The sequence below is a fragment of the Protopterus annectens genome, chromosome 11.part0, assembly GCF_019279795.1.
Source record: "Protopterus annectens isolate FY-2018-M chromosome 11.part0, PAN1.0, whole genome shotgun sequence".
Classification (NCBI taxonomy): Eukaryota; Metazoa; Chordata; order Ceratodontiformes; family Protopteridae; genus Protopterus; species Protopterus annectens.
The window spans coordinates 54170462-54197777 of record NC_056745.1 but is presented as its reverse complement, the minus strand read 5'-3'; the positions used below and the strand labels follow the sequence as shown (position 1 = coordinate 54197777).

Genomic DNA, 27316 nt, shown 5'->3' with positions numbered 1-27316 from the left:
CTTCACCACATCACCCGGCTCCTCCAGTGTTGGGTCCACTAACTCAAACCCCAGTCTCCTGGGTCATAGTTAGAGATTTATCCCTCTATGCCAAGAGGTCAACTACTACAAACATTTCAAAAGAAACCCAGGTGTTTTATCACAACATATATAGCGAGCTCCAAGGGTTAAAATATCACAAATGTACTGTGCTGCGAAGCCTGTACACAGAACAAAGTGTGCAGCAACCCAATTGTGAAAGAAATTGAAAAATAAATTACACTGTCTTGCACAAACCATAAATATCCAACCTCATTCACTTATGGAGGAACTTGTGAGTGGATAGCAGACATACTTATGCACATTAATCTATCATTTCCACTGTTTTTACCAGCATAAAATATAAAGTAGAACTGACCGCACAACATAAATGAATTACTTGACAGGTAAGTTTTGCATTTTTAGCATAACTTTTCTTACTCTAACCTTTACTTCATAGCTAGCTGTGACCGAACTTTCTCAATGCATTTACAGCACTATTTACAACACAGCCTGTCATCTGTAACATATAACATTTTCTTACACTATACAAAATCTCCATAAGACACAACACAGTTTAGAAATTAGAAAACGATAATTTTCTTCCATATACGTAAAAACTAAGCACACTCTCCTAGTACTAAAAATTACCTATTTTATTCTTTGTCATATCACAAAACACTCGCTATGCAGACAATTTTGCCAAATAGTCTTTTTAGCTAATCCACAGACTGTAAGTGAGCACTGCAGCCGTAATAAAAAATACACAGACAAGTGCATGTAATAGATTATGCTATGAAGTGCAGTGTTAATTTGAAAATGCTAGCAGCACTGGATACACTGCTTTCCAAAAACATTTAAAACACCATGCAGGCAGTCTTGCTGTGTAAAAATATGACTACTTACATAACTAATGGCTTTGATATTCTCTGCACTGTACTTGAAAAGAGAACATGCTGATATCAGCACACTGCTAATTTCAAGTGTTACAACATAACCCTCCCCCCACAAATATGTTTACGCCAGCGTGCAAACACAAGCACTACATCTCATATATGGGGGGGCTATTCCATGAAGATATTGCTATAACACTATTAGTAATTCACTGGTGAGCCCTAGTAGTAGTAGGGTGGTAAAGGGTTTACAGACATAAATGTCACTGAGCAAAAGCTAATGTGCATGTTTCAGAACTGAAAAATTACACTTTACTCAGCACAGGTTCCTACAATTCCATCATACATATACATTCAAACACGAGAAAAAACAAACACACACACACGTAACCCTCTCTCCTCTACTAAACACAGTGACTGCTGTCACAGACTGCAGTAGGGGCTACAACATCCCATTTTCAATGGTGGCAGTGGGTTCACCCCATGAATCTACACCACCTGGTCTTCCCTGCAATGCACAAAACAGAATAGCAGTACTCCTTTATCTGCCCTACCTTGCTATTACACTACCAATGTACTGCTCCATTTTTGCATCTGGTAGTGATACTTGCCATTGCCTTCATACCTTTGTATCTATCCATCATGGCAGACTGTGCAAGCCAACTAGAAATGGGACTGTGCAGGGTCTTCTGTTTCTGAAAACTCCCCATGATTTGGAGAATACACAAAACAAGGTACAAGCATTATACTCAAAAAGTATAAAAGCCTTACAGCAACAAAATAAAATAAAAAAAATAAATAAACTGAATAAACCTAAATAAAAAAAAATTCCCAATTTCATATTCCTTACAGTTTCCATCCCAGCAAGATGGGATCTCATTTGTTCAGGAAAATTTAAGCAGTGCAGCTGTTCATCACATGCTGCTTTAAAGTGTCAATTTATTATATTGGCAGTCTGATAAATACCAAACACTTCAAGATTCTGTGTTTCTTAAAACGGATTTCAACTCCGTGGAAAAAAAGGGAAGTTGCTTACACTAAAAATTGGAGCAGTCTTGTATGGTTTTGTATTGGCCTTGCAAGAGCAACAAAGAGAACATGGAAAGTATTCTTACAACATGCTGAGTAAGAAATAATAAGACCATAAAAAAATAAATGAAATCTGAAAAAAAAAAAAAAAAAAAGGGAGAAAGATGCTGCTATCAATGGGTCCAACAATTTGAAATGCCTCTTGGTTCTTAGGCAACCTCAAGCCAAGAGAGATTATAAGGCATCAGGTACACCCTAACCCAGCATTCATTTCATCCCGCAGCATCAGTTCTGTTTACCAAAAAGTGGCCCACTAGACACTTACATTCCAAACCTGGCTCCAAGACAGCGAGTCGGCATCTTAACCATTTAAATTCTAGAAACAGGCCAAGATCATTTTGGCCCAATACCGCTAATCGTTCGCTTTACGAGATAAAAGCGTCTGTGCACAGCACCAGCTATACTGAGGAAACTTTGGAGAAAAACACCTACTATGTGATTCAAGTAGTCGTTTGCCCCGTACCCAAATCAGACAACTCATTTGCATGTCAGGACCACTATGGGCTTCCACTAGGGTTTCCTCTGGCTTCGCCCTACCCAAGCATAGGTCACCATCTTTCAGGTCCTGCCAGGCATGCTCACACTCCACCTCCCTGACAGGATGGGTGAGCCCTCCGCAAGGGCCAGGGAATCCCACCCCAGAAGACATGCACTAGCTCTTAATTTCATTGCATCATGGGGTCTCCTGCCCCCACCCAGAGTCAAGCATCTGCTAAGACTCTTTGGTTCATGTTTCAAGATGGTTTGGGTAGGTCACGGATATCACCACGAATTCTAGGCACCCACTGTGAGCCTCCTGGCCCAGCATCTGGACCCCTTCGGCCCGCATTGAGGGACAGTCTTGCCTTGTATACAGACTCCTCCAGAAGCCCCCACCCCAGCCCCAAAGACACATCGTGGTGGGGGGGCAAAGAAGAGTGCAGCAGTCTCCCATGACCCTGGGGCAGAGAGAGATCCGCTACCATGGGCTCTAAACACTCCCCTGTAGGGAGGGCAGCCACCTTCCAGACGGCCCTTCCATGCTGACCCAAAGCAGGTTGTGTTGCACCACAGCAGAAGAAATGCACCTGACAGCCACCCCCCACTCCCCAGAGATGAAGGTGGGATCAGCCTTCCTGGGCGACCAAGTTGAATCCTCTGGGTAGACAGTGGACCCTACCCGTTTACCTTAAATGGATTCACTCCCTCTTGAACTCTCTTTTCAAAGTTTTCTATTACAGTACTTGTCGATTAGTGGTCTTGTAACTGTGTTTAGGCTGAAACAGAGTTTATCACCTGCTCTGGACAGCATTCATAAAAAAAACAGATGCAGAGAAAGCAGCCCCCAGTGTGCTGTGATCAGGTTATCGACCTCATGCCATTAGCAGACACCAGGGAGACAGATTTCCATATACACATTTCCCTGTGCTCATTGCCCAGGAGAGGATTTAGTTCAAGGCTCTTCCCTCACCATTACTGAGGGACTCCTAATTCATTTCTTTTCATCTGCTTAATAATATGCTTAAATTCAGTAGGTCACCAAGTCTGGTCTGAGGTTGTTCCAAGCCAGTCATGGGGCCAAGTACCTGACCCGAGCAACACTCAGACATCAGTAGGCAGGCCATGTCCCGCCACACTCAAGAGGGTAGATGACTGATGAACAACTGAAGTTTCTGGGAGCAGGCTGGACATACACAGTCCCATCTGGGGGACACATGGGGCTTTGGACCAAGTCCTATGTGGCACGGGCAGACTTCCCAGCTTAGGAGCAGAGGGTAAAAGCTTGTTTGATCTTGATTTTCTGTATGGATACAGACCAGTAAAGCAAGGCCTCGTGACCCTTCTGTCTTTCTGGGGTTTTAAGCAAGTGGTCTCAAAGTTATAACTGACTTGTGGTGACCAAGCATTCATAGAGATGCCACTTTTTTGATCCTTCATTGCCAGCTCTTCTTATCACTGGACTGAGGATTTCAACCACAGAGCCATCTCTCGTGGCATACAGAAATAAATCCCTGAATACTTTTCAAAACAAACCAGAGATCCATTAACAATGCAATAGGATGGGAGCAAGCAGCCTCTAGGAGAAGACAGTGGCCCAGGCTATCCACTTGGGCGATGCCTAGCAGCAGCACCACGTGCTGCACATGCTGCCACTGTGCATGTGCATGCAGTACAGCAAGAATGCAAAGGCACACTCTCAAGGGCAACAACATGCAGCAACACCCAATGAGTTTGCCACAAGGGAAGGTAATGTTGCACTGGGGAGGTCAAACCAGACAAGATGCTCTACAGGACCAGCAAGCTGGCCTGCTTCATATGACTACACTCAAAGGGGAATAAATAGGCAGACTGGGATACCCTGGCAAGAATGAATGAGCTGCAGGGCTACTGCATAACCTAGGGCTGCCTGGTTTTTACCCCAAGGAACAAATGAGATGACTGGCTGTTTGTGGGGAGTCATCCGGCTAATCCCTTGAAGGAAAAACTTTGGTTGCCACTATTTTACTAGAAAGTAAATAAGCAAAAAAAAGTCCTGTATACCTCCTACCTAATCTCTGTACGGACCTCCCTTGTAATATTTCATAGAACTGCCCCTCCCAAACACTTGGTACAGTTGCACTGCACATTCCATGGAAGCAACCTGTTTGGCTCAAAGCAAAATCACCCCACCCACTATGCTGGGTCCTGTTACAGCATTCAGCAATACAGCAGACTTACAGATTAAGCTATTCAGCATTATACTTCGAGCCACAACTGACCACTGACTATTCTCTGTAATCCAATTGTTCAAAACACATACTACTCCTCATGTTAAAACTAAAGCATTAATAAAACCAGAAGACTGCCAATATAATAATTTGGCCCATATCCTGACAATACAAGCAACTGATTATCACACTTAATACATTAGTTTCAACATTAGCATTCTCAATGCCCCCCCCCCTTACAAAAAAGAAGAACACAGTCTGAACAAGATGACCAAGTAAACCCTTGAAATCCTATGTAGCTTTCTACACTATACACATTTTGCACAAGACATTTTGGTCTTGCAATATAAATAATGGAAAAATCCATATTGATAGTCTACCTCCCTGGATTACTGCCCCCCCCCCCCCCCAACACACACAAAAGGTCTAATGAGAAAGGAATACTAAGGCTGATTATTTAGCTTAAGAACTAACCCATCCATCCCCTGATCCACTACAACATGTGTTTACACCCCAGGATAAACACTAGTCTAGCAGCCTGGCCTTCAGGCCTGAATCACTCCAGACCAAGACACAAGAAAGACAGTGGTTTGATTATTTAACTGTTCACAGAGTCACAACATTCACATTCACATCAAAATGCTAGCTGTGATTGTATGTGGAAGCTCCTGTGTGACCTTAAATCGTGGTTACCCCCCCATTCTGACAAAAATGAGGAAAATCTGAGCTCCGCTTTCTGCCAACGGTCCCTGCAATACTGAGAGAATGTATGTTCCAAACACCTTGAGTAGGTAACTTCATTTGTCAGCAACCTGTGGGTACCGAATCCGAGCCGGCAGCTTTCCAAGCTAGAGATCTGAGCTCAGAGATCCTCCCCCTTACCCATAATACCCTGCTACCTCCTTCCAATCCTCAGATCGCATTTGCCCATCTATATAACCTCACAACAACAAAACAACCTGAAAAATCCTAACCTAAGGATTAGCAAATGACCTGAGAAACCATCCTAGGGTTCAGGTAATCAAAGAACCAGGTTAGGGGGAAGAAGAGAGGGTCGGTTGCTGACAAATGAAGTTACCTACACAGATGGAACGTTATGGCGAGTACATGACTTCTTTATCTGAAGTAGACTTCATTTGATCAACCTGTGGGACAGAGTCCCCAGCTACCAAAAACTTGGGGAGGTCCTCAAGGAAAGATATTCTGGAGCACTGCAGAGCTAAAGGCCGCCCTACCTCTAGACACTAAATGCAATTTATAGTGAGATAAAGGTACGAGAGGATGCCCAAGTAGCCGCAGAGCAAATGTTATCCAGGGGAACTCTCGACCAGAATGCAGCAGGTTCAAAAGGAGGTCCAGTCAGAGCCTGAAGGACCAAAGTTAGATCCCATGGAGGGATTGGGTTCCTAGTAGGAGGTCTCAAGAGGAACATACCTTTCAGAAAGGTCTTGCAAGTCTTGGTGGACGCGAGGGTATTGAGATTGTCCCCAATGTGAAAATGGAAGATGGCAGCCATTTGAACCTTTACAGTAAAGAACTGGCTCCTTGCTGAAAAATATGAGATAGAAAACCGAGCACTGCTGGGATGGGAGTAGAGAAAGGGTCCAAATTCCTAGGAGACGCCCAAATGGAAAAATGATTCCATTTACTATTGTAAACCTTCCTGATAGAAGACTTATGCGCCGCTACCAGGACAGTTCTGACTGCAGATGAGATACCGGGAGTCCTAGCAACTAATAGAACTGGATCAACCAAGCCGAGAGCTTGAGATAGACCAGATTCAGGGGTATCAATCCCAAAGGATAAGATATCAAATCTGGGATGGGATCCAAGATCCAGAGAGGAGCTATAAGATGAGACCGTAGGCACGGGAACCAGGCTTGACGAGGCCAGAATGGGGCTACGAGGATAATCTTGTTCCCCAACCGACGAGCTTTCTGTAAGAATTTTGTTATCAACGGAAGAGGAGGATAAGCATGAAGACCGGGTGGCCAAGCATGAACTAGAGGGTCTCTGGGGCTTTCCCCAGGAGGGGGAATTAGAGAGAAAAACTCACTGCACTTCACGTTGGAAGGCGACGCAAAGAGATCGCAGCAAGGCTGACCCCACTTGCGGAAGATCTGTTTCGCAACAAAGGCATTCAGAGTAAGGCGAGAGGATAGTTCGATTCAGTTTGTCCGCTAGAATGTTGGACTGACCCAGAATGTGCATTGCTAAAAGAAAACGGTTGGTGGACATCACCCAGTCCCAACTCTTATGGCCTCTCGGCAAAGAGGGTAAGACCTGGTCCCCCGTCTGTTGATGTACCAGACCACTGACATGATGTCTGACTGAATCGCAATAGTCCCTGGAGGGAAAGAGGCATGAAGGGCTTGCAACGCTAGAAGCACCGCCCTCATCTCCAGAACACGGATATGCAGAATGGTCTCCATCCGAGTCCACGTACCTGGGACACTTCTGCCCGCATAATGCCCCCCCCCACCCAAAGCGAGAAGCATCCCATGGTCACCGTGGCTTGGGGTTGCGGCATAACAAACGGTCGACCTTCCAGAAGCTCTCGAGATTGGAGCCACCAGACCAGGGAATTTCTGCAAACTCTGCTGAGAGGAAATCGGTAAGTCCAACGGGTGGTGAAGAATGGACCACTGAACCTGCAAAGTCCACTGGAGAATCCTCATGTGTAAGCGAGCTAAGGGCGCGAGATTGATTGCTGCTGCCATGGACCCTAAAGCTCTCAGGACCAACTCCGCTGATGGGGCCAGTGACTGAAAAAGGGCTAAAACGTGTATGCGGAGCCTGATATCAAGGCGGCCTTGGTCTAAAGCGTGTCTATTTTGGCCCCTATGAACTCCCAAGACTTGAACTGGTTGAAGGGATGACTTCAAGTTTATGGTGATCCCCAATCGGGACGCTAGAAGTAGGAAGCAATCCCTGGCTAAGCAGAGTAGATGCCTGGTGGGGGCGGTAAGGAGCCAGTCGTCTAGGTAAGGAATAACCTTATTCCCTGAAGTCTCAGGTGGGCTGCTACAACTACCATGACCTTACAGCCTGGGGGCTGTGGTGAGACCGAAGGGTAGGACCCTGAACTGGTAATAACTGGCCCCTAGCCGAAAGCGGAGGAACCTCCTGGATCGCCTGTCCATGAGAACGTGATAGTACGCATCCTTGAAGTCTATGGAGCACATCCAGTCCTTCTGCAGCAGGGGCAGAATGGATTGAAGCGTGACCATCTGGTATTTCTCCTTGGCAATGAAGAGGTTCATTGTTGAAAGGTCGAGAATCTGCCTCAAGTCCCCCATCTTTTTTGGCACCAAAAAGAACCTGGAGTAATTGCCTAATTCGGATTGGCCTGGGGGGACGTGCTAGATGGCTCTTTTTTTAGCTATAAAGCTGCAGCCTCCCTATGACTGGGTGGAACACCTGGGAGGCGCCTCGACTGAAGAGGCAGATTTATGAAAGGGATTGAGTAACCTCTGGATATTATTCGAAGCACCCAGCGGTCTGTTGTGGTGGACTCCCATTGGGAAAAGTGCTTTGAAAAATACCCCCCCCCCCCAATTGCCTCCAGACAGGAGCAGTCAGGCAACCTCTCAGGGCTGCTGTGTGGGTCAATCAGGAAAAAGGTTCTCGCGACAAAATTTTTCGGCCCCCCCTCTGCCTCTAGGCCGGCGTCCACCTTGTCCCCCTCTGCTTCTGAAGGATGAAGGGTCCGGAGCGTAATGCGACTGCTGAGACTTCTGGAACCACATCTTCTATTGCCCTCTCTGGTTCCTAGAAAAAGGACCTTTGAGGAGCCGAGAAGCAGACTCTGATGGCAGACAGCGTCTTCCCGTCTTTCTCACTCTGAACCAATGTGTCACGGACAGTCTTCCCAAACAGGGTAGAGTCAAAAGGTGTGTTCGCGAAGGACGCCTTGAAAGGTTCTGCAAAATCACAAAGCCGGAGCCAGGCGTGACGCCTTAAGGAAATGCCGGACCCGTTGGCTCTAGTGGCCCCCTCCGTGGCATGGCAAAGAGGACACATAGACGTGTTTGAAACAGATTTCAGAGTGGCCATGCGAGCCGAGAAGGTCCATTTGTCCTCTGCCGACATGGACTCAGGGGGAGACTCAGCGTATTCTTTCACCAGATCCCACTGAAGTATAACTACATGGGCCAAATAATTCAGCGCCCTTATGGAAAAAGCAGCTGAAGCAAGCATAAGCTTCTCAGTACGATCCATCATCCAAGACTCCTTAATCGGGGGATGGATCGAGGAACTATCCTGGGCAAGTTCCTTCTTGGTGGCTGCTGCCGCCACCACCATGACATCTACCGGAGAACCCTTAATCCAAGCTGTCCTATCCACAGGGGGGACTAGGCATCCTATCTGGCCTCCTGGGGATTGGCTCTACAGTATCCGGTTCCTTCCATGCCCTGGTAGTGATTAGGTCAACAAGGGGGTCGGCCGGAGGGGGCACCCAAGAGGTAGACGGGCCTGCGAACGCCTCCAGGAACACAGACTCGTCCACGGAAGGTTTTATTTGGGCTGACCAACCCCCCTTTAGGTGAAGCATTTCCATAATGTCTCCAAAGGAGACGTTCTCAGGGGGGGGGGGTGACCTGGGGGAATCTTCCCCTTCTTCCAAATCAGTGTCCTCCGTGAGGAACTCAGGGGAGTCCAAGTGCCTCCTCTTACACTTACGTTTGTGAGGGGCCTCCTCGGTGGGACTGTTCGAGGAAGGCTCACCAACAGGGTAGTGTTCCACCAGTGGAATGGGCTGGGGCGTCAACGCAGGCTGTCCCTCTGAATGGATGATGGAAGACTAGCCCAGCTGCAAGGGAGTGGGGGCGAGATCCGAAGAAAGAGCAGGGGGTCTCGAACCTCTTGAGAGGACCCTCTCCACCACATCGAAAGCAGAGGGTGAACCAATCTCTCTGGGCTCCATGGTTAACACCCACGGATCCGGCGCGGGGATCGGCAGAGCCGAAGCTCTCTGACTAGAGAGGGAAGTGCGCTCCGACCGAAATGGAGCTGAAGACACACTGGCCCCCTCGGAACAGACGCACGGCTCTCGGCACTGACAAACTCGAGGGCATGGCCGGCGTCTATGTAGCGATAACCATCGGTGCCGACTCCCCAACTCCAAGACTCCTCAGATCCGAAACCCGATAGTGGGTCGGAGAAGGAGCTATCGGGGGGGGGGGGGGGAGTGTGGCTGAACTCCCCCCGGGGGTGGAGGGGGAGGCAGCAGCACTCCCATCTGCAGTTGGGTTTGGAGGAAATGATGCATCATCCGGTCCATAACAGTGGAGAGGCTATGGGTTGACCTAGAGGAGGCCACCGAAGCTGGCTGGGAGGGCCACCGCCATGACCTTGAAGATGGTCGGGCCTCCTCCTCCGGGGAAAAAAATGTGGAGAATGGAGCAGAGGGGAGGAAGGCCCTAGACCTTCTGGGGTGAGGAGAGCAGCTTAGCAGGCGGGGCCGAGTCGGCCCGCCGCTTGTGGCTTCTATGCCTCTCTTTCTCCCTCTCGTCTTTTTTTTTTTTTTTGAGTCCCTCCATCCCTGGGAAGAGGTGGGAGGCTGTGTCCCAGCTAGGGAAGAGGGGACAGCAAGCTGAGTAGCTGCAGCCACCAAGGGAGAGGAGGAGGAAGTTGACTCCGCTGGTAGGAGACCCACCAGAATCAGCTTATTCCTCCTATCCCTCAGGGCCCGGGGGTTAAAGGCTGCGCAAATTTGGCAGCCCAATGACAAATGTATTACCCCCAGACAGAGGGCGCACTGAGTGTGGCCATCAGCTGGGGAAAGCTTATGGCCACACTCAGTGTACTAGAAAAGATGGCCTTTGGGGCCTCGGCCATGATTTCTAAACTAAAACACACAGGCGCCCACACAAACACTACAAGGGGAAGGGTTCACTAAGCTTTAAACTACGAGGATAAAACTCAGGGGTTTAAACTAGAGAATTATACTATCCACACACACAAAAACTAAGAAAGATTTTGTGAAAAATAACTAATTACAATCGTCTAAAACGCTAGGAGATAGAGAAACTCGTGCCTGACAAAGCCACAGCAAACAAGATCTGAGAATTGGAAGGAGGTAGCAGGGTATTATGGGTAAGGGGAGGAGCTTGGAGCTCAGATCTCTAGCTTGGAAAGCTGCCGGCTCAGATCTGGGTTGGATCAGATACCCACAAGTTGATGATCAAATGAAGTTACCTACTTCAGATAGTCTTTATTCCAATTTTAGAACTCTAAAGGATGGTCCAAGCACAAAACTGCTTCACAAAAGAGAGACAAACAAGAATCAATAAAAATAAAAAACTCTTTTGGTTGTGGAACTACTCCAGCATTTATCTTTTAGTTCTTGAGAATGTTGTCACACAGAGCTTGTTATCATTAAGTAACTAATGCCAGTTGATCCTATACAGATCAAAAGTCAGTCTTGAAACCCATTTGAAATTGTGTGGTTACTTAAAGTAATCAAGCACAACTCATTTGTGTATTTCCTAGAATATGAACTACACTTAACTGTTATCAGTAACCACTGCCACACTGTAAATGACCAACCAAAACCCTAACATTAACCACTGCCGCACAATGACTATCCAAAACCCTAAACATTAAAACTTAGTGCAAAACTATTACTGAAAACTTGTTAGCTTAACACTAACCTTAAATCTTTATCCCTAAATGTAAAACTATACCTCTAATCCTAAAACTTTACTTCCAAGCAATACAATAAAGTGAACAGCTTTATTGTTTAGAAAGTGTTCCTTCAGTTTTACCCCCGAAGCAGCACATTGCTCAAATTCTTGTTGAAACTTAGCCCTTATTTGCTAAAAGTTACCAGTGGCTAGTCAAATTTGGCTGTTGAAACCAGTATCGCAACCTTCTGAAATTCCAAAGAATATCTGGGATGGACAAGACCTGTCAAAAAGCTGAATCTGCTGCAGCTACACCAGATGTATAATTACTGATGTTGTTGCAACAACTCGAGCATTAATATCCAAACAAAATTCTCACCTGTAACTATTTTCCCTTTCATGACAGTCACGTATTTCAAAATGAATTCTGTATCAGTATGATTCAGCAATATTAATATTTCTCATTCCTCTTCTCCTGCTACAGCTGTGTACCCCACAATGAACCATCTACAAACACATTTGTGCAAAAAGAAAAGAATCCCCCAACAAGGATCGCTGTATGCATTTATAATCTCTCTCATACACACACACTATTATACATGTATACACACACACACACACACACACACTATTATACATGTATGTATGCACACACACACACACACACACACACTATTTTACATGTATACACACACACACTATTATACATGTATATATACACACATATACATAAAACATCATTTAAGTCTCTGTTGCTATAACTTGGAGCTTTTTATGCAAATTTATGAGGAAATATACAAGTAAAATGAAAACTCCGCTGCACCAATGAAACCTGAAAGATATGGCTAATGGTGACCTGGAGGGGAAGAAAAAAAATAACCTGTCATTTGCCAAATATACCTCAGTGGATATTTTAAGATACCGAGTAGAAAAAGTGCCAAACTACATTGCTATGAACGTGAAGCACAAAAAACAGCACCTGAATCAATCTGCCTTTCAACACCGACTGGAAATTAACAAGTTAACTGTTTGAAAGAAGGAACGATTTTACATCTTAAAGGGATTTTCTGGATCAATTTACCCCCCCCCCCCCCAATGCAAAACACTTTGCATAACTGTTAGAAAGCAATTGAAACAACATATTTTACATTTAAAGTTGGAAAAAATTCTCTCCTTAAAGCAAGGGCATTTTGCAATTTCCAGGTCTTCTGGAAGTCGCAGCTTCCCAAATCACCCCGCCCTGCGAAAACTTAAAATTCTAATCTGAAAGTTTAATTGCTCTTCACTGACTGGGCAATGTTGTACTCGAGGGCCTCACCAGATATGCAGTAGCAAGCCCCGGCCAAAACCCACCCCCGTGCTATTTCGTAATCGGGCATATGCATTGCCTCAATAGCGACACTAGCATACGTCTATTTTACACAATAACTTTCAAACCCAACATCGCTTTACAAGCGTCACTACCTTAAAGGTCATTCAAAAGCTCCAATCAAGATGAAATTTGCAATGAAAAAGGCAAAGTGAACTACATAGAAATACTTACAAATATTAAGATCGCCAATGGAAGATCTTTACAGCAGACTAGTGCTATTAAGGAAAATACAGAACACACCAAAGATTATAAAATTAACCAAATGAAAACATTTAACTGTGTTACAGTTCAATGTGTGTATATGGTAAAAGTCAACCTAATCCTTTGTCACAAAATGCAATTAAATTACGTTAGCCATTAAAAAAACACTGCAATAAAATGTATTTTTCAACCACAGCAAATGCAAAAGTTGTTATACACAACTCTAGCACGATTTACATTCTGGTAGCAGTTACACCATACTATTTTTGTGACAAAGAAAACTGAAGAAACTTTCCCCAAGAAAAATTAGCAAAACTAGAACATCTTGCATACTGCTACATATGAAAAATAGGTCTTTCAGCTCGGGCAAATATGACTGACTGAAGTGTCCTACTGTGGTGACATTTCTACTGAGGTGACTTACATGACAAAGCACTGCCAGCCACTTGGAAAAAGCGCTCTTCGTTCTCTGCATACAGATGGGGAGAAAAAACACTTGTTAAAACTCCAAATGGTAAAGTTATGAACTTGATATTTCTGTAAAGGACAACACTTCAGCTCTACTGCAAGGACAGGACAGGTTTACTACTTCTATGCTTCTTTACGCACCTCCCATAAAAGTTATTCCCAAAGGCATTTAATTTACTTCTCAACAGCTGATTAGAATGCCATGTCAATCACGGCTCATTACATATGCAGACCTGGTCATCAATCATTCACGACACGCCCACTTCTGCGCAAAATGCAAGGTGAGGCCTTCAAGTGCAATATCGCCACTGATGACCCCACTGTATGGGAGAATGACTGACGAAGTTTAGCTGAAAAGCACTATACCTGTTAATTTCGTCTTCCCCTTTACAAATCTATTACAAAAAGTACAGCTCAAAAATATGTAGTAAAACCTGCTACATGGGCATATACAGTACTCCAATCTTGCCACAAGACACTTAATATGTTAAAACCTGCTACATGGGCATATACAGTACTCCAATCTTGCCACAAGACACTTAGTCAAAACAGTCATTAACAAATCCATTTACCATAAATACTGCCAATTCTGCCACCTAGCAAGGTCTTGCTAAAATACTGTCTAGATCTTGTGTTATTTTATAAAATAAGGTAATCCCATACACTGGCCAACGACCTTTAAACAACATACAGAGAGAAGCGTGAACAGGCACTCAAGAACAAAGTGCTGTCACAACTAAAGCATCGCTATAAAGTTACCCATTTACTTGCTCTATCAGCTAAGCCAGACATGTACTCCTTCCCCAAACTAGAGTTTAGCATAGCCCTTTATTGTTTTTACACAAAAGAATTTTGATTTCAGAAACTGATGGTGGATTTGCCTTACTGGTTGGTATGCAAACACTACTGTGATCCATTAAGAAGCTACTAGGTTAATCACAGTCCTACTTCACAGAAATAGGTTAACACTACTGCCCGCTACTCACATCTTTACACACCTAAAGGAACAAACGTACACCAAGCAATGTCAATATGGACACGTCACAACTACCTAGACCACTGTTTAAAGAGCATTTAATAAAAATGGCTCCTGCAACACAGAACCACTTCCCAGTAAAAATTAGAATATAAATAGAAAAGAACTGAAAAAAAATTACATAGCATGGTACCTTTCTTTCATTTAAGTATCATCACATATACAATTATATAACATATTTAAAATAAATAAATACATGCACTACATATTATCGTTGTTGACTGGAAAAGTCCAACTGGGATACCCCTTTTCAATGGAGGCCCTGGGAGAAAAATTTAAATATTCACATACATAAGAAATATACAGTATACTTTCTACCTCTATACTATTTTAATCTTGGTCACATATACATTTTCACATAAAAAATTTGACATAATAGATGATCAACACTAAACTTGTCATAAAATTTGTTAGCAAGGAAGAGAAAATAATAAATAGCCCATACATTTGTATAAGGTTTGCAGCAGACAGAAATACTAAGAAAACAAAAGGAGACAAAAATTGACATTTGGGTTGAAATTACTAAGTAGCAGTACGATGAGAGAGAATGAAGATTAAGTAGAAATAGATAACTAAAAATACAATAAGTTAAATGTTTGCAATAATAGAAAGGAAAGTGTAAGAATACCCACCTTTGAATTTAGTACAGAGCAGCCATCATTTTGCTAGAGGTACTGCAGTTTGTACTTTCTTCAAGATTGGAAATTATCCAGGTGTAGAGCAACAGAAAATTAAGTGCCTTATAGGTGCTGTTATCAATTTTTAAAGCTTTTCTTGTTTAACATAACTCTAAGGGGATGGAGTTCCACAGTTTTGAGACGCAGTGAAAATGGTGAGTACACAGTTGAGTTTTTTTAGTTAGTTGCAGCTAGAAGAGATTTGTTACTGGAGCGTAGTGTTTTCTTGTTGCTATATAGTAAGTAGTTCACGTGTGTTTCACTTATGTCCTTCCACATATCTGACCACATTTACGTCCCTACTGTGTAAGCGATCGTAAATATAGACGCTGTGCAAGAGACCATTGAGTGAAGCCCAATGTACTTTACAATGTTCGCTTAACATCCCAGTTACTTAACACTCAATGGGATAGAACCTACCTCAGACGTTAAGCGACAGTTACCTGTAATATGCTTTTCAGGCAGGGGCAACTATCTGGACTGTAGATAAGTTTATGGGCAGTGGTGAGTTGAGAGCAAGTTGGCTGACTTGGGAGTTCTAGCCAATTTAGGTCCTTTAGGGCTCTGCAGTGGTATGTTTTATTAGATGAATATGTGGCAAACCTTGCTATTTTACTACAACATACAGCAAACTTGGACTTGAGGGTATTGGTGAGATTAGTTAAGCGTGACAATGCATACAGTAGAGATGGCAGTAGGCAAGTTGATGCTATGGATTTTCTTGTGGATACTGTAAAATACAGATTAGCTCGCTATACGAAGCTTTGTTTTTTGTGTGTATTATTGATAGTTTGGAGAACATGTTGGTCATATGAGTTACTCCACATTTGAGTTTGTTATCTAAGAGTACTCCAAGCAATTTGGTTTCTGTCATGGTTTTAGTTGTTGTATAGACAATGTGGCAATTATGGTTTTGTAAATAAAATGTTTTGGTAAAAAAGCAGTAATAGTTTAGTCTGATTTTGCATTTATGAGTAGATTTGTGGTGCCTAGCTAGGATCTAACAGATGAAAAAAAGACTTGTGTGACTTCTTGGAGAATTTAGTGTTACGGCAGAGGAGAGGAGAGTTGCATCATCCGCATACTGAACTACGCTTCTCTCTCTTTTTTTTTTTTTTTTTGTGGCAGTATGGACTTTGTTTACAAATACATTAAACAAAAGAGGGCACAGTACTGATCCTTGTGGGGCAACTGTAACAGGAAGGAAAGATGAAAATTCTTGTTTGCATTTTTACTGATAGTCGTTTCACAAATAGACAGCAACAAAATTAAATGAGAGATAATTTAAACATAGAGAAGTGAGCTCAAAGAGAAGTTTTTGATGGGAAACTGTCAATGGCCTTTGGTTGCCATTATTTCTTGTGTTGATACAACTAGTAAAGATCAAAAGAGCAGCAACTGTCTTATAACTGGGGCAGAAGCTGTGCTGGGTCATGCAGAGAAGATAATTTTTTGAGTACGATATTTGAGCAGGTGAAACCGGATATACTTTTCTAATATTGTTGATGGTGGAGGTACAGCTGTGGGTCTACAGTTGGACAGGCCAGTTGAATTTCCATCTTTGTGGAGTAGAATTATGAAAGATTTCTTCTAGATGGCTGGGACATGGTCTTCTGTTATGATTAGTTAATTAGAATAGAAACAGGGAAGAGCTTCAGAAGTGAGTTTTAGGCACTCTGTGGGTTGGCTGTCCACTGCTAAGGTTGTTTGGTTGAGTTTCTGTAGACATTTGTTATGGTACTAGTTGCAAAGAGGAGAAGAATTCAGTATTGTTATTAAATAAGGCTGTGGTAAAGAGGGTGATGGGAGAGCTTTGTTCAAAGAGAAAGTATATAATTTATCAAGTGGGAGTTGAAATTGGTGGCTATATTGTCTGGGTTGTTACTGGTTGCAGTCATGTGAGTAGCTGTTTAACTAGGGTGTAGTAGTCTTAATAAAAGACAAAAATAGCTTGGGATTGTTTTGGTGTGTTGGACGGAGGATTTTAGTTGTTGTTTATTAACTTAAAAAAACAAAACAAAAAAAAAAAGAAACCTTCATACAAAGTGTTGATAGCTAAATTGGGGTTTGCTCTTGGACCATATTTTCCATGCTCTGTTTTGAAGAAATTGTCTGGTGTCTTTTGTTAACCAGGCTGTAGGGTATGACCTGACTCTCAGTTCTGAGTGGTATAGGTTCATAGATTAGTACTAGGCTAACTGCCCTTGTGGGCCATTTTAAGCCTAGCTAATTAACCATTGTGAGAATCAAACCTTGCACCTTGCGTTTGTAAGGTACATATCTTAACCAATATGCCAACCTCCCTCTGGTGATGCCAGCCTATAATAAGTACTAGGCAAACTGCCCTTGTGAGCCATTTTAAGCCTAGCCAGTTATTCCTTGTGAGACTCAAACCCTGCACCTTGTGTTTGTAAGACAAACACCTTAACCATTAGGCCACCCTCCCAACCCAAATAAACTTGCTGTGGGACTAGAACCTACAGCCCTCTACATCAAGATGCAAGGATGCTACCTGCTGTGCTACTAACACTGCTGTAACTATTAAGACTGTTTAGAAAACTATTACTGAACGAGGTTACATCATCATCTAGTTGGGTATGGTCTTTACGATATTCTAGCCATAGAGCTTGGTAGTGGAGATGAAGCTGCTCATATAAAAGTATTTAATAAACATGTGCACTATTTCTGTTACTTGTTATTATGTTTGCCAGCCTTAGCAGATATTTATTCAGACTGTCACAGTTTGTACAAAAACTATGTATATCCAATTGTTGTCTCTCTCAATCTTTTATTGCAAGAAATCTGGACAAATCCTAAAATAGCAGGGGAAGAAATACCCAAAAAATAGCACCACATTTTAAATATCGCTCTTATAAGGTTAGAAAGTTGCTGGAACTGCCAATTGGTGCCAGAAAACCACAAACATTATGGAGGATCAGACAAAAATACGGACATTGTGCGGAAATCCACAGATACGAATTGTTGCTCTGTTATAACACTAATACATGATCTGCACCGTCTACGAAAATCCAGAGGTACGAATTTTTGCTATTTTATAACGCTAATGTATGATCTACACGGTCTGCGACGGTGTCAGGGCTTAACAATCACACTTTCCAGCCCAATCATTGGGTTAACAAACTATAAAATAAGGTATTTACCTATCCATTAATGACTACTACAACTCCTGCTTGACTAACTAAAACAAAAAGAATATTTCAACCATGTTTATTTGTTCGTTTCACCGTACCTTTTAATTTGCGTCAAGACTGATTTTCCTTCCACTGCGCAGTAATGACACTCTAGTGCGGTTACACCTCACCACAGGGGCACCCACACCTGTTTCATCTCCACAGTCCCAGTGGGGCACCACACCTGTCACACATACTAATGTTACACTTGTACATTATCCGTTTCATTTTTTCCATTCAAATAAGAAACATACTATTGCAAAAATACAACCCTAACCCTTGCTCCATTACATACCATCAACTCGTCATGGGAATAGCTATACACGAAAGACTGCGCCGTTTGCTCGGTGTAATCATTTTGAGCAGGATACATACTGTTAATACAAATAATTCTAAAACTTAAACCTAAATAACTACATCTGTAGGAAGACTGCCATAGGGAGAACACAACATTAGGTTCAGGTTCACCATACCGTTTTCCAAGCCAGAGAGCCAACATCGCGCTTTCTGACCAAATCTGTAACCATGTCAAATGAACTCTAACAAAAAACTCAAGTATCGTACACCAATAAATGACAGCTCTTTTTCAACTAATCAACAAACACCACAGATTTTAATCTCAACACTATTTTGACACATTATGATTACTTCTATCAAGGTAACAAGTAACGTAACATATTTTTAGTTCTAATCAAAACATCTGAAATATTCTCCAAATAAATCTTACCAAAACACAACTAAAGTAAAAACAACTTCTGAAGCGTACCAAAATGTTTCAGAATACGTCCCGTTACATACTCTGTTAAACACAATATGACACTCCTATACTTACCGCGCCTGACCTTAAGTTTCTAGAAAAAGAAAACACCACGGAGCATTTCGGTATTGGATACCACAGTAACACGTGATCCTGAGAAATTGGTGCACGTGGAACGCTGTTGTGAAGCGGTGTGGCGTCATGTCCTGCGGTGGGGACGTTTGACGTGTACGTTTGATTTACGGAAGAAGGGTTAGGGAAAAGAAGATGAGTGTCAGTTAATGTCTGTTAGTTTACTATATAGGGTAAAGTATGCCGCGGTATTGCGTAGCCTGCTCTTGTAAATACCGTGGAGGACAAGCAGTTAAAGACAACCGCCGACTGAGCTTTTATCCGTAAGTTGTTGAGATAAGTAGGCAGTGAGGTGTGGAGTGTGTGTTTTGCCTCATCCTGTAGAATTCTGGCGTGCATCTTTTGAAAACAATTAGTAGTATCTGTTTCGGGAAGAGTTCCGTATAGAGTTTAAAAACCAGTATCGTAATAGAATAAGTGTGAAACTTGGGGTAGAAGTTTCACGACCTTTAGATACTTTAAACGAAGACAGCGAAAATTTCAGAAAAAAATAATCTACTTTTGTAAATTGGAGTTTGAGAGTTAACATGTAGTATTAAAATATTTTTATTGCGTGCATTCATGGTGTATACATTCAGTTTATATACACACACTAGTTGTGTGTGTGTGTGTGTATGTATATGTATATATATATGTATGTGTATAAAATTCTTTCCCTTATCAAAAAACTCAAACCATATACGCCCTCTGCAGACCTATTACCCTCTGAATACTTGCAATTAGCGGCCAAATCTATAGCTTACCCAATTTCTATTCTTATCAACAGAACCATCACTGAGGGATATGTCCCTAAACTTTGGAGAGTCTCTCATATTCTACCTCTTCATAAGGGTGGATATTCTACTGATATCTCCAACTACCGCCCTATAGCCTTACTCTCCTCCTTATCAAAGATTATGGAAAGATGTATACACAAGCAACTGCTTGACCATCTTCTCAAAAATAACTTGCTCTCTAATACCCAACATTATTTCAAACCTTCCCATAGCACCACCACTGCCCTCCTCTCCTTTACAGACAAAATCAACAAAAATCGTAACCATAACACCCTTTCCTCTGCACTTTTTCTAGACCTATCCAAGGCTTTTGACATGATCAACCACCAGATACTATTACAAATTCTTCAATCTTTGTCTCTGGAATCCCAACCTATTAACTGGTTTAAGAGTTCCATACTACTGCTTGGTGTCTATCTTCCCAACTGCTTGTCAACATTGGTGTCCCCCAAGTGTCCATACTGGGTCCCCTCCTCTTTTCTTTATTTATCAATGACCTCCACCAAGTAGTTCCCCTATAATACGCAGACGATTCTACATTAATTTGCTCAGCCACATCTGTATCACATCTTCACTCCCTCACACAACATATATTTAATTCTGTAGAAGAATTGTTCTCTCAATGCTGTCTACTACTTAATCCACAAAAAACTAAACTGCTCCTCTTCACACCTTCCAGTAAATCTCCCCACATAGACTTTACTATAACATCCAAAAATGGCACACCTATATCACAAGATCCTACAACCAAACTACTAGGCATTGCCATTGACAATAACCTTAACTTTGACACCCATATACACAGTGAAAACGATTAACAAAAAAATAGGCTCTCTTTACAGAATCAAACCTTTCCCCACTCCAGAATCTAGAAAAACTATAGCCCACTCACGCCTTATCACACCACTTCTCTATGTCTCTCCCATATTTACTAACTTATCAAAAAATAATATTTTGAAATTAGAAAACTCCTACCACAACATAGCCAAATTTGCCACAGGCAACCCTTTTAGAACCCACCACTGTATTAATCTAAAACAACTAGACTGGCTAGAACTTCAGCAGCAATTAAAAATTAATCAACTAGGCATTGCCCATCAAATTCTTCATCAACCTGACAAAACACCTATACTATCTACTCTTATTTACCCCTATCATAACCTACAGTCCCTAAGATCTGCACACAAACTTCATGTAAATATTGACAAAGCAAACAACAAGGCTGGTGATTCCCTATTCTCTAACACTGTTGGAAAAGATTGGAACAGACTTCCCTCTGAACTTTCTAGTATTCCCTCAAAAGCTCTGCCTTAAAATAAAATGGATGTGCCCCTGTACTAATCCTGACTAATCTTTATTTCTTGACCCCTGACGAAATTCCACATCCTTAGAACCCTAAATCCACTTCATTTTTGCATCCACTTATCTATATATCCTTCCTACTATCTATAAAAAAAAAAAAAACCCCGCCTCCCCTTCTTACTTTCCTGCATCCTCATTCACTGTACATAATAATAGCATTATATGCAAGTCGCATATAACAATAATTTGTTGTTTATTTTTCTAAGTACTGCATTTTAATATTTCATAACTATGCCTCCAGTCTTAATGTTTTTATATGAATATTACATATGTATTTCTTTATGTAATTGTATTTTATTTTCATTTTTTTTTTTTTTAATGTTGGAGCTTATCTCCCCGGGCCTCTACTGAAAATGGACATATATCCAGCTAGACTAGCCCGGTCAACAAATGTAAAATAAATAAAACGTTTAGACACGTTTATGTACATGCATACATGAAACGTACTTGCATTTATTTCGTATATATAGCAATAATGTTACAGTAATCATGCAGTAATATATATACATATACGCACATATGCAATTTATATGTATATTTATATACACATGTAATATTTGTATAATACATACATGTGTGCATGCATATCTGTGTACACACATGCAACACACACATATATATAATGCAATATTTATGTGATTTATACAGTGGATATAAGTTTACACATCCCTATTAAAATGCCAGGTTTTTGTGATATAAAAAAATGAGACCGCAATAAATCATTTCAAAACTTTCCCATGTTTAATGTGGCCTATAACTTGTACAATTCAATTGAAAAACAAGGGTACTTGCGTTTGCTGATATTGTACTTGAGGGCCTCACCAGATGTGCAGTGGCAAGCCCCGCCCAAAACCCGCCCCCGTGCTGTTTCGTAATCGGGCACTAATGAATATGTATTCCCTCGAAGAATCCTAATACACTGTCTGGCTTTTAGTACGTGTCTTGTGTTGTCTTCGAGAACAATTGTTTGTTTCTTATTTTAATATAAACAAAGAAATGCATATTTATTAAATAAGACATATTTCAGAAACTTTGTTTTGTTCCTGCATCTATCTGGGTGTTTTGTTGTGTCTTTTGGCTTTTCCCGGTTAGGGGTCGCCACAGTGGAACTCCAGTCCGCTAATGATTGGCTGTTGATTATGTGCCGAGTTGCCAGCCAGCCCTGACGCACAACCTTCAACGAAGGTACGCCCATTCACGCATGTCTCCATGCAGAAGACTCTCTAGCTGAGAATCGAACAGGACAGCGTCTTACTGTGAGGTGACAATGCTACCGCAGCACCACCACTGCGGATCTGCATCTCAGGCTGTCTGCAAAGTATATTTTCTTTTAAATTAAACAGTAAACTACATGGTTGCTTTTTAGCTAATGATTTAATCAGGAGATACATTTTTTGTTCAAAATAAAGTATATAAGGTCACTTCTTATTCTTGTCCTGACCTAGGGTTACCACCAGTTTTCCTTTGGGCTGGGCAGTCCCTTATTTGGGCAGGTGTGTCCTTATCGGGGGGGGGTATGAAAATAAGTTCCCTTTTATTAGTCGACTAAAGCTATTATTTTTGTATTTGAATTGCTTACCAACCAACTAAAATTCTTCAAGAGTGTGCTTTTATTTTTAGCAAAAAAGAGTCCATTCGTTTGCATTGTTTGAATGCCATGTCAATCATGGCTCATTACATATGAAGACCTGGTAGTCAATCATTCACGACATGCCCACTTCTGCATGAAACGCAAAGTGAGGCCTTCAAGTACAATATCGCCACTTGTGTATTATCGCAACCACATTTCTTACCTCGCATAATGCATTCTGTTTTAGCGAAATGACTTTGTCAGAAAAGCAGGGGAACTGTGAGCCTGTGTGTGTGTCTACTTCTTTGTACAACTTTTGAAAAGATCTTCCTAAGTTAACTATTGAGAAACAGTTGTGATTCATGGTTGTCACATCCACTACCCCCGAATGAAGCCATTTTCTTACAAGAATTTTGTGTATCTATTCCTTACTTATGCCATGAGGCTGTTCTTGAAAGTCAGGCCTTTTTTAATTTTTTTTTTCTCGTTCTTTTTCCACTTAAAACTGCATTAAGCTGATGTTAGCATACACTTCACATAAATTTGTAGTAGCAGACAAGGACTCAAGCTTTGATGCTAATTTTTCAACAGTGAGTCGCTTGCAACCTGCTTGCGAAAACCCGATATAAGTGAACATTTTCTGCCCCAGAAAAACGGAGACAGCTTACTTAATTTTTACCATGTCACATTGTGTTATACCATGTTACCATGTCACATTGTGTTAAGGACTTTTTCTGGATATGAATTAGTCGGCAGTGATATTAAGTAATCTACATTTGGATTTGGATACTGTGATAATTTACATTTCTGCATATACGTGTATTCTGCTTTACAATGTCTGTGCGTAGTTCAAGTCGTGACAGAAAACAGCTGTAAAACAACAAATCTCTCACTGTTTAAGATATGAGCTGTTTCACTGAACTATAATAAGTTCACTGACGCACACGTCCCAAGACAGTTTTACTGTATATTTCGGCAGGAGATTGGCTCGTAAATGAACCGTTTCACCTGCTCTGAATGTAGTTGCGATAATACACAAGTACCAAAAACAAATCCTTAAATTAATACTTTGCTGAAGCACCTTTTGATTTAATTACAGCATTGTCTTCTTGGGTACACACCTGCTATCAATTAGAGACTCTGATTAACCCCAAATAAAGTTCAGTTGTCCTAGGACTTTCCTGACATTTATTCAGTTGCCTGCTACAGCAAAGCCAATGGCTTGCAGAGAGCTTACAAAAGCATCAAAGGGATCTCTTTGTTGAAAGGTATCAGTCAGGAGAAGGGTACAAAAAAATTTCCACAGCATTGGATATACCATGGAACACAGTGAAGACAGTCCTCAAAAACTGGAGAAAATATAGGACAGCAGTGATATTGCAAAGAACTGGACGACCCTCCAAAATTGATGAGAAGTCAAGACTAAAACTATTCAGGGAAGCTGCCAAGAGACCTACAGCAACACTGGAGGAGCTCCAGGAATTTCTGGCAAGTACTGGTTGTGTATTACATGTGACAACAATCTCCCATATTCTGTATACGTCTGGATTATGGGGTATGGTTGCAAGATGGAAGCTTTTTGTTACACAGAATAATATCCAGGCCTGGCTAAAATTTGCAAAATAATACATGTGTCCCAAAAGCATATGGGAAAATGTGTTATGGTCCGATGAGCCCAAGGTTGAACTTTTTGGCCACAATTCCAAAAGGTATGTTTGGCGCAAAAACACTTCACATCACGAAGAACACCATCCCCACGGTGAAGCATGGTGGTGGCGGTATCATGCCTTGGGGTTGCTTTTCTTCTGCTGGAACTGGGGCTTTAGTCAAGATGGAGGGGATTAAACAGTTCCAAATACCAGTACCAAAACCTTCAGGCGTCTGCTAGAAAGCTGAAAATGAAAAGGAATTTCACTTTTCAGATGACAATGACCCCAAGTATACATCCAAATCAACAAAAGAATGGCTTTGGCAGAAGAAAATAAGTTTTGGAGTGGTTCAGCCAGTGCCCAGACCTAAATCCAACAGAAAATCTGTGGGTTGACCTGAAGAGGGCTGTGCGCAAGAGATGCCCTTGCAATCTGACAGATTTGGTGCGCTTTTGCAAGGATGAGTGGGAAAATATTACCAAGTGAAAATGTGCCATGCTGATGGACTCCTACCCAAGAAGACTGAATGCTGCAATTAAATCAAAAGGTGTTTCAATAAAGTGTTAGTGTGCGCACACAAGTATTAGTTTAAGGGTGTGCACACTTGCGCAACCAGCATATTGAGTTTTTTTATATTTTTTCCCTTAACAGATTTGTTTTTCAATTGAATTGTACAGATTATAGGTCACATTAAAGGTGGGAAAAGTTTTGAAATGATTTATTATGGTCTCATTTGTTTATATCACAAAAACCTAGCATTTTACAGGGGTGTGTGTACTTTTTATATCCCCTGTACACATATACACATTACGTATTTAAAAAAATATTACAGCTGCTTTTGCTGGAGTTTAGAGCTGTACAGAAAAGTCTTTTTTTTTGAATTTGGTTCTAGATTTCAAGTGCTAGTTAATAAATCTCAATTCATGAGGTAGTGGCGAGTTTAGCACAGCACAAAAAAATCTTAAAAGTAGCTTTGTCAGTACAGTTCTTTTACGACGTTTTATAAAAAAAAGTGGTAGTTGCGTAAACCCTCCACACCCTGGTGAATTATTTCCCTCGTGCAGTTATTGTTCAATGGTTATTTTACACATTGAGTTGTGTGCACTGATATGTAATGCTTTTTTATCAAATATACTATTATATGTGATACTGTCAAAAGCATAAACAGTGTGCACTGTCAGACCTTCATTAATTGCTGCTGTTACATTTTTAATGAATGCTATATCTTTTTAGAAGGAAAGATTTTTTTTTTTTAGCGTATTGCTACATTTTTTGAATCTGCTTTAGTAACAAACCCTTGTAGTGTGTGTTGATGCAGAAATGTGCTACTTTTGTATTTTGTTAAAGATGGCTCCTGAAATGTATCTTTGAGTTGAAAACGTATAATGAGAAATAGAACCCCCAATACCTTGTTACATATATTAGTGTATAAGAATGTTATGTTTCATAGGTTCATACTAGGCTATCTGCCCTATGGCATTTATAAGCCTAGCCAGAATGTGTTTGGCTTTCGCCACCCATTTTAAATTTATTTTGCTATGCCCTTTTTCGAGGTTAGTATACTGTGCCTCTGTCTAACAGTGACACAGAAGTGATACCCGGGGTAAACCTACGATCTCCCATCCACTCATCAAGATTCCTCTTTAAGAGAGTCAGTGAGGGACTCTGCTTAACCTGGACTGGGATTTTATTCCAGAGTGAAGGGAGCCTCTGGGTTATGAATCTGTCCCTCCAGCATGTCCTATTTATTTCAGTGCTGAGGTTCAAGTCTCTCGAGCGCATAGCTCGATGGGATTTGGATTTTCTGAGGTGCAGCATGTCCATTAATTCCGGGTTGGACATGGCTTTATACGTCAGGCACAGATCGCCTCTGAACAGGCGGTATGCCACTGAGTAAAGCTGGAGTTCTTTAACCGGGCAGCATATGGCATCTGTTTGAGCCCTTTGATCCTCTTGGTGAGGTACTTTTGGGGTCTTTCCAGTTGCTGCAGGTGTCTGGTAAGGTGCATCCCAAAAGGGGCATTGTACTCAATTATGGGCCTGATGAGGGATGAGTAAAGAGGCACGATGACCTCCCCTGATCTAGATGTGAATCCCTTCATGATTAGGTGGGCTATATAAAATGTTTTTCTAACCACTTCCACGTGGTTATCAAATGAGAGATTGCTATCAACTTGGGTCCCCAGGTCCCTAAATTACTTCTTCTGTACTTAATGGATTACCACCCATGTGGTAATTTGTGGGCACTTTGTTTTTGCCAAAGGGGATGACTATACACTTTTTGGCATTTAGCTTGAGGCCATGGCTCTGGCACCAGTTGTCTGTTTCTATGAGGCCCTTTTGGAGGATGCTTGTGTCGGCTGGAGAGTCGATTATGGCGCCCAGTTTGCAGTCATCTGCGAACTTGGTCAGCCACAGTCCTTCCGTGTTGGCGTGTACCTCCAAGAAATGTATACCGAACAAGAGAGGTCCCAGGACTGAGCCTTGTGGGACACCACTTTTAACTGGTTTGGAGTCTGACATGGCTCCAGCAATTCTAACCATGTGGGTTCTGTCCTTGAGCCAGTTTGCAATCCATCTAGTGACATAGGGGTTTATATTTAAGCTGGTGAGCTTATCTATAATGCCCGAATGGGGTATTGTATCGAAGGCTTTTGCGAGGTCCAGGTAGGCTGTGTGGACCACCTTCCCCTCGTCAATGGCCTTGGTCACTGTTTCAAAGAAATCAACCAGGTTTAAGAGGCAGGATCTGCCCTTAAAGCTGAACTGGGTAGGATCCAGTGTCTGTAGGTCCCCAATATCTTTATTT

The 27316-nt window shown here is 41.9% G+C and overlaps 2 protein-coding genes across 4 annotated transcripts in view; one reads left to right on the top strand and one right to left on the bottom strand.

Annotated features, from left to right (window-relative positions):
• DNAJB9 (DnaJ heat shock protein family (Hsp40) member B9) overlaps positions 1 to 19172 on the bottom strand; it is an 80163-nt gene extending 60991 nt beyond the window's left edge. Inside the window, exon 1 of one of the 3 annotated variants that reach the window (XM_044087419.1) lies at positions 19094 to 19172. The gene's annotated coding sequence lies outside the window, so the exon portion shown is untranslated. Of the gene's footprint in view, positions 1 to 18988 lie in introns of all 3 variants that reach the window. The other 2 variants (XM_044087415.1, XM_044087416.1) reach the window with 2 other exon arrangements.
• Positions 19173 to 19185: 13 nt separating this feature from the next.
• Positions 19186 to 27316, top strand: part of THAP5 (THAP domain containing 5) — a 145304-nt gene continuing 137173 nt past the window's right edge. Inside the window, exon 1 of the mRNA XM_044087414.1 lies at positions 19186 to 19413. Coding sequence (XP_043943349.1) covers positions 19331 to 19413 — 83 coding nt within the window. The 5' untranslated portion in view covers positions 19186 to 19330. The remainder of the gene's footprint in view (positions 19414 to 27316) is intronic.